Source organism: Alligator sinensis, unplaced genomic scaffold (genome assembly GCF_000455745.1).
Source record: "Alligator sinensis unplaced genomic scaffold, ASM45574v1 scaffold1462_1, whole genome shotgun sequence".
NCBI classification, from domain to species: domain Eukaryota; kingdom Metazoa; phylum Chordata; order Crocodylia; family Alligatoridae; genus Alligator; species Alligator sinensis.
Window position 1 is genome coordinate 343,884 of NW_005842850.1, and position 12,898 is coordinate 356,781.

The window sequence follows — 12,898 nt, forward strand, 5'->3', positions numbered from 1 at the left end:
CTCTCAACCTTCTCTTGCAGAGGCTGAAGAGGTCCAGGTGCCCTAGTCTCTCCTCATAGGGCTTGGCCATACGAGTGGCCCTTCTCTGGACCCTCTCCAGGTTATCCACATCTCTCTTGAAGTGCTGTGCCCAGAATTGCACGAGGTACTCCAACTGCGGTCTGACCAGCGCCCAATAGAGGGGAAGTATCACCTCATTGGTTCTGTTCGTCATGCATCTGCTGATGCGCAATAAAGTGCCATTAGTTTTCCTGATGACTTTGTCACATTGACGACTCATGTTCATCTTGGAGTCCACTAGGACTTCAAGATCCCTTTCTGCTTCCGTGCCACCAAGCAGGTCATTTCCTAGGCAGTAGGTATGCTGGACATTTTTCCTCCCTAGGTGCCGCACTTTGCATTTCTCCTTGTTGAATTGCATTCTGTTGTTTTGTGCCCATATGTCCCACCTGTCCAGGTCTGCTTATACCTGTTCCCTGCCCTCCAGCATGTCCACTTCTCCCCACAGTTTTGTGTCATCCACAAACTTGGACAGAGTACACTTCACTCCCACGTCCAAGTCGCTGATGAAGACATTGAAGAGTATCGGTCCAAGGATAAGAAAACTCCCAACAAGCTGGGCACAAAACAGTCAAAAGATGCAGAAGTCTCATAGCCATTTGAACTGTGAACAGCTGTTGCTCGGCTTCATAGTACAACGTCTAGCCTTCTTGTGCTGCTAGGGACGGCGCAATATTCCTCACTTCCACACCTGAGTGAATAACCACCTGCGTTATGGCCGACCCTCCCCCTACCTGCCCCTCCCCCCCTCCCTGCCACCCACACTGAAATTTTTAACTACAACTAACAGACTACTGCCTGTGATAGAGAAGAGGTGCATCACCAGGCATGGCTAACAAACAGCAATGTTGCAGAAGAAAGGAGAGGTTGATTAAGGAAACAAGACCATTACAAAAGGAGAGAGTGCCATTAACACCCATGGAGTGATGAGAGGTTAGCAGGAATCAGGGAGATGACAATGAGCTGTGGAGTCACTGCTGCATGAGTAGAAATACCACTGTCTCTGCCAAGCAGCTGGATTAAAGCTTGGGTGGAGCAAGCCTCAAAGGCGAGGGCAATTGAGTCACTGCCCCTGCCTGGATCTGCCCATGCTTCTGCCTGCCCTCCTGCTCTTTCTGGTAAAAAAGGTTTTCCAGCAGCTTGATGGAGCTGCCAGGGAACCACGCAACCAGCTGCTGAGTCAGGTCACACTCCTGGCATGCCCAGGCAGCATGTGGAAACCTGTAAGTGGGGAATCTCCCTGGGCCTGATGGGCTGAAATCACCAATTATATAAGGCTGGCAGAGCTGCCCAGCACTGACAGGCAGCCCAGGTCCTACAGGAAAGACAGCAGTATCACCAGCCCTGCCTTGGAGGTGTCCAGGGGCCATCACCCTGCCCCAGCACCCAGGAAACTTCCCTGAGGTTCATCTATGTCTTGGAGAGGCAGAAAAGTAGCAAAGAGGAGAAAGAACCACGCAGCTATTCTGGCTCATTGCTACTCAGTGTGGCGATTAGATGCCCTGTTGCTTCCTGATCAGTAGAAGTGGGGTAGGGCGGTAGATGGGCAGCTGCCTGCTGGCCCCTGACATGGGACATGGAGATCATTCAGAAAGACACTGGCAAAGCTACAGGGGAGTAGAGAAAGCCTCAATCAAATGCAACAGGCCGGGATGAAATAATATAGTCAGCCGGGGAGGAAGATCCATCCACAGACATGGAGGCCGATCTCCCTGCAAAAAGCCAGCAGAGGAAGCAGTGAGATCTCACCAGTGCAGCAGACCCAGGTATTTTGTGTCTGCTCCTGCCTGGATTTCTGGCTCATTCTTCACCAGGAAAAAGGTGGCAGCACGAGACAACGCCTGTCTTGCCTCCTCTCAGGAGCTACCTCAGCAAAGTACAAATGTTTGGTTCTCAGCTCATGAGGATGACCAGACTTGCTTGGAAATTCTGCCCTGAGTTCTTCTCCAAGCCCTCAGTGCTGGGAACTGATTCAGGACACCAAGCACGTTGGCCAGAGGGATCCATGAATCCCAGCATGAGTCAACAACTAAGGCATCTTCTCACCCCTGCCTGTTGACTCATATTTTCTTCCTGCATGGAGGAAGATTTGCATGTGAAGGCCACACCTAGGAAACCTGCTCAGGTGCATCCACCTGCCCCAGTTCCCAGCCATATAAATAGCCAGGCAGTCACTTGGGGCAGAACACAGCCTAAGCCTTCACGAACCACAAGGTGCCCCGGCCCCACACTCACCACCGCTGCTAATTACAGGTAATGCTGTTGGGAAATCTCAAGCTGGAAACCAGGCTCTTGGCACTAGCTCTGCTGTTGGCAGGCTTGCTCTCTGGCTGAATTCTCTTGCATTGATCTCTAGGGGATGGGACATGGGATGCCCTTGTCTTGGGGAACATACTGGGGGTGGAGGAGGTAGATGCATTCTGGTTTTTGCATTCCAGTGCACATGCATGAGGTATATGGATGGGTGGGTAGGAGGGTAGGGGATGAGTGGGTGGATAGATAGATAGAGCAGGTGTATGTGGATGAATAGCTAGATAGAAGGGGTATATGTCTGTGGATGGATGCATGTAGGTAACAGTGGGTGGGTGGGTGTGTGGGTGGATGAATGGGGAGGTCTCCAGTGTTCCAGCTGATCCTTTCTGCCCTGCAATTGGCCTTTTCAGTGCCACACTGCTACCCTCACTCACCAGTCATTGAAAAGGGAACCCTGTATCCAGAGACTACCCACCCCAGCCCTACTTGGACCCCACTGGGCTCCCTAAGGACAAGGGCACAACAAATGAGAAGAACTGAACAAGCTTCCATTATGGAGCAGTAGCACCTCTGCAGGCCCATTGTCTCTCAAAACCCACTAACCAGCTGCTCCGTAGCTGAGAGACGATCCCCCAATTCCCAATGCCGTTTCCCTGCTAGGGAGCGTCTCTACCCCGATAATGTCTATTACAAGGAATTACCCAACAGATGGGTGGTGCCCACATGGTGAGGTATCTCCTGGGAGCCTGGTTGCTGTGGTACTGCCACAGCAGCAGCCAGCCTCCTGAAGAAACAGCTGGCATGAGGGGCAGGGTTCAGATCTGGGAAGAGGTCCCTGAAGATACACTGCTGCCCTGAGTGTCGGTGGCTGCGGAGACGGGGGCAGAAGTGGGGCACACCTATGATACTTCATATCCCATGTGGGAGAGGTAGAGGAAAGGATGCAGGAGACAGGAAATTCTGGTTTTTGCATTCCGGCCCATATGCATGAGCCTGGGCATGTATGTTTTTGCATGTGTGCCCACGGCAGGAGGGAGAAAGCAGGGTAAGGGCCAAGCCTATTCCCCAGGCACTCGGGGGAAGGGGGGGGGGGGGCGGGAACATCCTTGGACCCAGGGAACTGGTAGGGAGTGGACATGCCACCCCACAACCCTGAGATGCTGTTTCCTTTTGCCTCCCCAGTGACCCTATGGCTGCATTTGGCTCCAGAGACAAGGTAGGAGATCACTGTGGGGGGAGATAAGGGGACCCATTGACTTGTCAGGCGGGGTGAGGGCAGGGGACCAACCACATGGGGGACCCCTGACATCTCCAGGGACCCATCCTGGCTCAGCTTGACCCTGCTTCCCTCCTTCCCAGCCACGCGGTTCCCTCTCCCCAATGGCAGTCGGACAGCCAAAACCTGCCAAAGGTCGGCAGAGGGACAAGGACATGGAAGACCTGTTCGACAACTTTTCCTGCAAAGGTGAGGGGCAGGTATGCCCAGCTCTGGCTGGCTGTGGGACCACAAAACATCCTGGGTCCCCACACCCCACCAGGATAACCCAGCACAGGGTGAACTGGGCACAATCCCCAGGATCTCACTGCCAGGATCCCAGATCTCTGGGGGATCTGCTAGGCCCCCACAGAGTGATGAATCTCACTGGGAAGGGGAGGCATGAGTTGGAAGTCAGAAGAGATGGGGGCAGGGGTATCTGGGGGTGGAAGCCAGGAGAGACAGGGACCAGAGGGGTCCCTGATGGAGAGCCCCAGGGGTTAAAGACACTGTACTCGATGGAAGGGAGGGGCCATCACCAAGGAGGATTATACCTCCATTGCTCGAGACTGTAGGGGGGCTGTTAGGAAGGCTCAGGCGAAGACAGAAATAGGACTAGCAACCAGCATTGAAGATAACAAGAAGCCATTTTTAAATACATGGGGATTAAAAAGAAGGCACTGGGTAACGTGGGGCCCCTGCAGGACACACTTGGCAATCTGGTGGTTGCACCAGATGATAAAGCTGACCTCTTTAGCAAATTCTTTGCCTCCATTTTTCTGAGCAGGGACATCCCCCCCACTGGGATTCTGGATGGACTCAGGAGAGGCGCAGCCAGGCCTAGGGTCAATAAGGACCGAGTTAGGGAACTTCTGGTGGGGCTGGACGTGTTCAAATCAGCAGGTCCAGATGCTCTCCACCCCAGGGTGCTGAGGGAATTGGCAGGGGTCATTGCGGGCAACCTTGGCATGGCTTTACGAGCACTTGTGGTGCTCTGGCCAGGTGCCAGAGGACTGGAAAAGGTCCAATGTGGTCCCCATTTTCAAAAAGGGGAGGAAGGAGGACCCGGGAAACTATAGGCCCATTAGTCTTACCTTGGCCCTGGGGAAGCTCTTTGAGAAAATTATCCAGGAGCACATCTGCGAGGGACCAGCAGGGGAGATTATGCTTAGGGGCAACCAACATGAGTTCATTAGGGGCAGGTCCTGTCAGACCAACCTGGTGGCCTTCTACAACCAGGTCACAAAATCCTTAGACACAGGTGTCGCGGTGGACGTAGTCTTTCTGGACTTTAGGAAGGCCTTCGACACCCTCTCTCACCCCATTCTCATTAAAAAATTAGGTGACTGTGGCATCGGTGCCTATACAGTCAGATGGGTCACAAATTGGCTGGAAGGCTGCACCCAGAGAGTGGTGGTGGATGGGTCATTTTTGACCTGGAGAGATGTGGGCAGTGGAGTCCCCCAGGGCTCAGTCCTAAGGCCCACACTGTTCAACATCTTCATCAGCGACTTGGACGAGGGGGTGAAAAGCACCTTGTTCAAATTCGCGGATGACACTAAGATGTGGGGAGAGTTGGGCACGCTAGAAGGGAGGAATAGGCTGCAATCGGACCTAGACAGGTTACAGGGGTGGGCGGATGAGAACAGGATGGGTTTCAACACTGACAAGTGCAAGGTGCTGCACCTGGGGAGGAAGAACCAGCAGCAGACCTACAGGCTGGGGAACTCCCTTCTCCTCAGTGCAGAGGCAAAAAAGAATCTTGGAGTTATTATTGATACCAAGATGAACATGGGCTGCCAATATGAGGACGTGGTCAGTAAGCCTAACCGCACCTTGTCATGCATCCACAGATGCATCACGAGTGGGTCCAGGGAGGTGATCCTCCCCCTCTATGCAACACTGGTCAGGCCGTAGTTGGAGTACTGCATCCAGTTCTGGGCGCCACACTTCAGGAGGGATGTAGCCAACATCAAAAGGGTGCAGAGGAGGGCCACTCGCATGATCAGGGGGCAGCAGGGCAGGCCCTACGAGGAGAGGCTAAGGGACTTGAACCTGTTCAGCCTCCACAAGAGAAGGCCGAGAGGGGATCTGGTGGCCATCTACAAATTTACCAGGGGGGACCAGCAGGGAACGGGAGAGTCCCTTGCTCCCCTGAACACCTCCCAGAGTAACTAGGAATAACGGCCACAAGTTGACTGAGAGTAGGTTCAGGCTAGACATCAGGAGGCCCTACTTCACAGTCAGGGCGGCTAGGATCTGGAACCAAGTGGAAGCACTTCCAAGGGAAGTGGTGCTCGCTCCTACCCTAGGGGTCTTCAAAAGGAAGCTAGAGAATCACCTCGCCAGGGTCGTTTGACCCCAGCATTCTTTCGGGGGTCGGACTTGATCTGCTCAGGTCCCTTCCAACCCTAACAACTACTACTACTATGAACTACTGCTACTGCTACTACTACTACTCTGCCCTCTCCTCCCTGCAGAGACAGAACCACATGTGTGTGTTCCCATGGCCACCCCTTCCCCCGCCCCCTTCACCCTGCGGGACGTCAAGCAGAAAGTCGTCTGCCTCCGTGCCCAGAACCTCGTGGCCATTCAAGATGACAGCAATGCTGCAGGTGAACCATGTGCACCCTCTCCTCTGCCAAGTCCCTGGTGGGTGCAGCACTGGCATGGGGGGGCATCCTCCCACCCCAGTGCCTGGGCTGTGGTTGGTATAATCCCCACCCCCGTGCCTCCCCAGACTGCGTGATCAGGTGCCTGCCTGCATTTCAGCTAAGGGACAAGTGTTGGGGTTTATCCTTCCCAGCCCAAAGCTGCTGTCAATGTGGCAGCAGCCACGATAGGCCTAATGTGTCAACTCCTTCCTGAAGCAGCCAAGCTGGCCTGCCCTCAGCCCCTTCAACCAGTGTAAAAAACCTCTTACCCCACCCCTTTTCCCCAAACAAGCCATGAATCTTTTATTTGGGGGGGAGGAGGCATATTGTATACAGGAATACATTCTTTGGGCTGGACAGCTCCAGGCAGAGATGATTCTAGACATCTTGACCCCAGAATGGGTGGGGGACAAGACCCCATGGGGGGACATGGCTGAGGGGGTTGGATGTGGGAGAGAGAGGATCCCTGGGGTTCATGGAGCCCCTCTGCTCCCCACCCACAGCAGATACAATCAGCGTGGTGCCCAACCAGTTCATGGACAGGGGGAACTACCCCATCATCATGGGCATTGAGGATGGAAACCGCTGCCTGTCGTGTGGGACGGCGTCGGAGCCTCAGCTGCAGCTGGAGGTGAGCACAGGCCTGTGAAAGACCTCCCTCCCTCTGGGGTGGCTGTATGGGGCAGGGGGCAGAGCTTAGTAGTGGGCACCCTCCAAGCTGTGCCTTGCCAAGTGCTGGGCAGGTGGGGAGAAGGGAGGGGATCAGGTGAGCATCCCCCAAATCTCCAATCAGGTGACTCAGAAGCAGAATCAACCTCCCAGCTGCTCACCACTGGCTCCAAAACCTTGAGACCCCTCCCCCCACACCAGCTTCCAGCCCCCGCCACTGCCGCCTGCTCAGAAACTGCCAAAGGCTATAGTAGCCGGAGGCTTGGGTGCCCCTGCCCAGCTGGTGTCCTGCCAACCACATCCTGGATAGCTAGCTAGATAGATAGATAGATGTAAGACAAAAAGAGTGGAGCATAGGATGGATGGACAGATGATGGATAGATAGACAGACAGATAGTAGGTAGATAAATGCATAGATGGATGGATGGCAAGATGACAGATAGATGGATGGACAGATGGATTGAGTGGTATTTACTGGTAGATAGGTGGATAGCCAACTAAATAGATGTATAGATAGATAGCTAGATTGATACACAGACAGATGGATAGATAGACAAATGGACATATGGATGGATGGATAGATAGTAGATAGATCAATACATAGATAGATGGATGGCTGGACAGACCAATATATAAATGGATATAAAGATGGATGGATAATCAGTCATAACTAGCCAGCCCCTGGTGCTTGTGTCTATTCCATGGCCCTTGCCCTCAGCCCATCTCCCTGCTCCTGCTGCCACCTCCTCCCAACTTCTCTGTCCTCTTCCAGAACGAGAACATCATGACCATCTCCAATAGCCAAAGCGACGCATCACGCTTCACCTTCTTCAACACCCCTCAGGGCAACACCCACCACTTTGAGTCAGCTGCCTACCCCGGCTGGTTCATCTGCACCTCCCAGAAAAGCAATGAACCTGTGAGCCTCACCAACCAGCTGGGCCAGGTCAACATCACCGACTTCTACTTCAGCCGCAATAATTAGGCACCAAGAGAAGCTGGCGCCTACCCAGCCAAAGCAGCTTCCCAATGTTCCCCCAGCATAGCCCCCAAATTACCCTATTTCCTCACATACCTCACACCCTCCCTCCATAAGATATAAACCTTATTTTCTGGAAAGCAGAACTGAGGCAGAACAGCTTTCTCCAGAGGCTGAGAGAGTGAATGGCAGCATGATCACCCTTCACCGGCAAATTGGGTGCTTCAGGTAAAAGCCACAGGATTAATCCTCATTGGCTGCATTGGAGATATCCTTTGGCCTCTCAGCCCATTATAGTGCCTATTTTTAATCCTCTTGCAGCCCTCGCAGCTGCAAGAGGCTTAAAAATAGGCACTAAACCCTGCTTCTTGCTGGCTGGGATAGAAGCAGCAGCCACAGAAGCCCAGCGTCTCCATGCTTCTATTCTGATAAAGAAAATCAGCTTCCCCACTTAAGACATACCCTGGCCATGCCTCAATATTAGGGGGCTGGGTTTTGGGGGCGGCACACAGGGTCTGTGGCATGCAAGTGAATACCTCCATCTGCATAGCTACTGTAACTTCTCACATAAAACACATCCCAGCATATAATATGCACCATGTTTTTTGAAAGGCAGAACAAAGAAAAAAGGATGTTTCCTGGCAGCATGCAACTGAGTTGCAGCAGCTAGCAGTAAGCAGCAGGACCTGCTCTTACCATATTTCTTACATTGAATGCGCACTACAGTTCCCAGAAGCTGGTTTTGGAGAGGGGGAAAGGTGCCAGATTATGTGAAAAACATAGTATGCTAGAATCGCACCCCTTATACATACCTGATTGCTGACTGAGCCACCTTTTTCTGGAGTAATGAGCGTGCCAGCTGGCTTGGGGGGCTATGAAAATCCAGTCCATTCTCTGCCAGAAATGACCTCTTGGATATAGGACATCAAGCCAATGCTCCCATCCACAACACCTTTCTCTGCAGTTATGGCACCATGGCCTCAAGTTAGAGCATCATCTTCTGTCCCCCTGCCCTGCGGATGAAGGGGAAGTGAGGGGTAGCACACAGTGCAGTAAATAAGGATGGAAATTGTATTAAAAGTTCTTGTGGATACTCGGGTGAAGGAGCTGTGTTATTTGGACACCAGACTTCTAGGCTAACCCCCCTGAGCTGACTCTGTTAGCATAGACCTTGGCCTAGTGGCAGTATGAATTGAATGCAACCATTGATAAGCAGACGCCATGTGGTTTCGGTGTCCCACGATAAGGGACAAGAAGGGGACACCGAAACCACAGGTGGGGAAGGTGAAAGTTCAGCCAGATTCATTGAGGATCTGAACACTTTCTGAGAGGAAAGGGACATTAGTTGCTAATGAACATGGAAGTGAGATGGATGGCCTTGGAATCAGAGCTTCCCAGACCCTAAATGCTAGAGGCTACAAGTGAGAGAGGATCAGGGGAACAAACTCGGCTCGGCTCAGCCCCACCTCCCGCTCCCTTCCAGACTCCGCTCTTTGCTGCCGTGTGACACAGGAGCCTGAGCAGGATGGAGCAAGGGTTTGCCCCAGTCCCTCGTAGCTCTGAGGTTCTTATGTTCAAAACAACTCCCTTGGGCAGTGTCTGCGCTATGGTTTCTGAGCCTCTTTTACACTAGGGCCGAAACCAGGGCTTATATTAGGTTGCTGAAGCCTGTTCCCCAAACATCTCTGCCTGGGGCCTGGAATTTCTGCCTAAATTTCAGCTATCAGAGCAGTAGAGACTGTGGCCACAGCCGACCCTATCGGGGTGTGGGGCCCACGGCAAATCAGCCTGTGCGGGGTCCCCTTAACACTGCATGGTGCCCTGGTACGCCCGCAAAGTGCGGGGTCTCCATGCTTCTTCCGTGGCACAGGGCTGAGCCGCCAGCTCCAAGCAGGCCCTGCGGGAGGGCTGCAGCCTCTCCGCCCAGCTCCGTGGGGCCCCCTCAAAGTGCAGGGCCCGGGGCAGCCCTGACTGTGGCAATAGTATCCAGTGAAAAAGCTACAGGTATCTCAGATAATGTCAGAGGACTTGAACTTTCTGGTGCTAGAAGCTAGAATAGGACCAAGGTTCGATCTCAGCAGATAAAACCTTGTCCCCAGTGATAGATGGGGCTTGTCACTCTTCCCATGCCTGGGCTCAGGCAAAAGAAAGCAAGAGGCAGCAAAAGCCACCACCCAGACAGGTTCCTCAGGTTTAGAAGCAGGTTGGGCAGGGAATTATCCTGGAGTCATGCAAGCCAATGGATGTTTCATTGCTGCATCCGCCAACAGCCCAAGCTCTGGTTTCCCAGAGCACCTAGAGGCAGGGAAACGCAGAGACTTGGAAGTCACCACCTTCAGATGCAAGAGCTGCCTGGAAACCAGCCAAAGCTGCCACCTACTGAGTTAACAATGAATGTCAAGGGCCCCTTATGCCAGGCCCTGCTATCCTGACTGTCACCCCGTGTTCAATGCCCCCTTGGGGGGGGAAGAGATCCAAGCCAGATCAAAGTTTCCGGGAAGCTGCAGTGAAGTTGGGGGACCAAGTGGATCTGAAATGACTGGCCTTGTTGTGTTTCACCATCCTGCACCTGATGCAACCTTCTGGCCAGGAGGGGCAGATCCGGGGAGGCGGTTCCACCAAGCTTCAATTCCTGGTCCCCCACAAACTTCAAACCAAGTGCCTGTCAGTAGTAGCAGCAGCATTTCTAGTTAGGCAGCAGTGAGGGAGTCATTTGACTCCATGACTCATAAATCATAGAGAAGTGAGGCTGGAAGGGACCTCAACCACTTTCCTTCTAAACTCTTCATTCCATAGATGTTAATGACCCGCTCTCCTTTTTAAATGCTCTTGATCTTCCATTAATCAAGCCATCTTTTCTTCTGTAATACTGCTGTCTGTCTGCTGCTCCTGGTCATGTAGCTCCTATTTCAGAGCCCTGGAGACTCTAGCTCAGTGGTTCCCAACCCAGTGCCACGGGGGGCTGCTGGGAGTGGAGTGCGGTGGGGGTGGCAGCCCAGGGGTAGGGGGAGCCACCATTGCCCCTTTTGTGCGTGGTGGCCCTGCCCCGCCTGCCTGCCACTCCTGAGCCGCACGCATGAGTGTTCATGTGTATGCGGGCTCTTTGCGACCCTACCGAGGACCCCCTGCACCCCCAATTTGGGTCACACCCTGAGGTTAGGAACCAATGCCTAGCTGAAAACCTTAACTCAGGGGTGGAAACCTTAACTCAGGTGAACATGAACTCACAGGCAGAAATAACTTTGAGGGAAGCATTGGAGGCACTGCCAAGAAGCTCAAGAAGGCTAGATGTTGTTTTATGGATCTGAAAAAAAGTCTTACATTTAAATCTAATTGTCACAGGATGGGGTCCCCAGGGATGGTCGTGATACCTCTAGGACTCCTTGACCGTACCAATCCTGCCCAACGGGTACCCTCTTTCTCACTTTCCATGTCTTGGTGTAACTATAATAAATAGGGAGGCTGCCCTCAAGTTTGTCTGGACACGGTCCTGATGGACCCCACTGTGGGTTCTCGGACCCCTTTTGGGTCCCACTCCAAAATGGATGTCTTGGCACACCCTCAGCCTTATGGGCTAGATGCGTGGCTCCAAACTGCCCCTTTACCCCCAAGCCTTGCAGATGGCATTGACACAGTGTCCCTCCGAGGCCTTAGTTTCCCTTGGCCTCTGGTCATCACCTGTGGGCTTCTCTCTGGCTTTTTGGGCTGCCTCCCCAAGCAGTTTCTGCTCTTAGAGGAGCAGGCACCTTAGTACCCTGCAACACTAATAGGTACAGGACTAATGAAACAACAGCTTTTGATTACTGTTCGCCCAGTTAGTTGTGGTTTTTTATACTTACAGCAAATAAATGCACATTCCAACCAAGTTATATTTGACTTTTGTTCTGATTTTAAACTGAATAGTAAAGCCCTAGGCTCCTACTGTCTTAGTAAAACTTCTATTTTCTTTTTGGTGGGCAACAAATAGGTGTTGTATTCTATGGGAGGATGCACCTCACCATTTACTGTCAGATCAGGTTTGCCTGCTACCATAATTTAAAGTAGGCAATACTACCTGTGACTGTTAATTCCATGTACTGGGAGGCAATTAAATAACCTGGTGACCTCTAGGTTATCTGCCCCACACCCACAGCAGATACGATCAGCATGGTACACAACCAGTTCTTGGAAGAGGAGAACTACCCCATCATCAAGGGCATCGAGGGAGGGAAGCGCTGCCTGCCGTGTGGGATGGCGTCAGAGCCCCAGTTGCAACTGGAGGTGAACACAGGCCTGTGAAGGCCCCCACCCCCCATGGTGGCTGTATGGGGCAGGGGCAGAAATTAAGCATGGGCACCCTGCAAGCTGGGCATCTTTGGGAGCTGGAGGGTGGGGCGGACAGGGGTTAATCAGGTAGGCGCCCTCCAAATCTCCGATCAGATGACCCAGAAGCAGAATCAACCTCCCCACCCATCACCACTGGCTCCAGAACCTCGAGACCCCCCACCACCAGTGGCTATAATGGCTGGAGGCTTGAGTGCCCCTGTCCAGCTGGTGCCCAGCCACCTAGATAGATAGATAGATAGATAGATAGATAGATAGATAGATAGATAGATAGATAGATAGATAGATAGATAGATAGATAGATAGATAGATAGATAGATAGATAGATAGATAGATAGATAGATAGATAGATAGATAGATAGATAGATAGATAGATAGATAGATAGATAGATAGATAGATAGATAGATAGATAGATAGATAGATAGATAGATAGATAGATAGATAGATAGATAGATAGATAGATAGATAGATAGATAGATAGATAGATAGATAGATAGATAGATAGATAGATAGATAGATAGATAGATAGATAGATAGATAGATAGATAGATAGATAGATAGATAGATAGATAGATAGATAGATAGATAGATAGATAGATAGATAGATAGATAGATAGATAGATAGATAGATAGATAGATAGATAGATAGATAGATAGATAGATAGATAGATAGATAGATAGATAGATAGATAGATAGATAGATA

At 51.9% G+C, this 12,898-nt stretch overlaps 1 protein-coding gene across 2 annotated transcripts in view; it reads left to right on the forward strand.

Annotated features, from left to right (window-relative positions):
• The window catches only part of LOC102386460 (interleukin-36 receptor antagonist protein-like), a 13,060-nt gene extending 3,961 nt beyond the window's left edge, over positions 1 to 9,099 (forward strand). The window contains exons 1-6 of one of the 2 annotated variants that reach the window (XM_006035523.3): positions 2,123 to 2,313; positions 3,496 to 3,529; positions 3,673 to 3,778; positions 6,049 to 6,183; positions 6,726 to 6,853; positions 7,664 to 9,099. In XM_006035523.3, coding sequence (XP_006035585.2) covers positions 2,138 to 2,313; positions 3,496 to 3,529; positions 3,673 to 3,778; positions 6,049 to 6,183; positions 6,726 to 6,853; positions 7,664 to 7,876 — 792 coding nt within the window. In that variant the 5' untranslated portion in view covers positions 2,123 to 2,137 and the 3' untranslated portion in view covers positions 7,877 to 9,099. Of the gene's footprint in view, positions 1 to 2,122; positions 2,314 to 3,495; positions 3,530 to 3,672; positions 3,779 to 6,048; positions 6,184 to 6,725; positions 6,854 to 7,663 lie in introns of those variants that run through there. The other variant, XM_006035524.3, reaches the window with a different exon arrangement.
• The last annotated feature ends 3,799 nt before the right edge of the window (positions 9,100 to 12,898 follow it).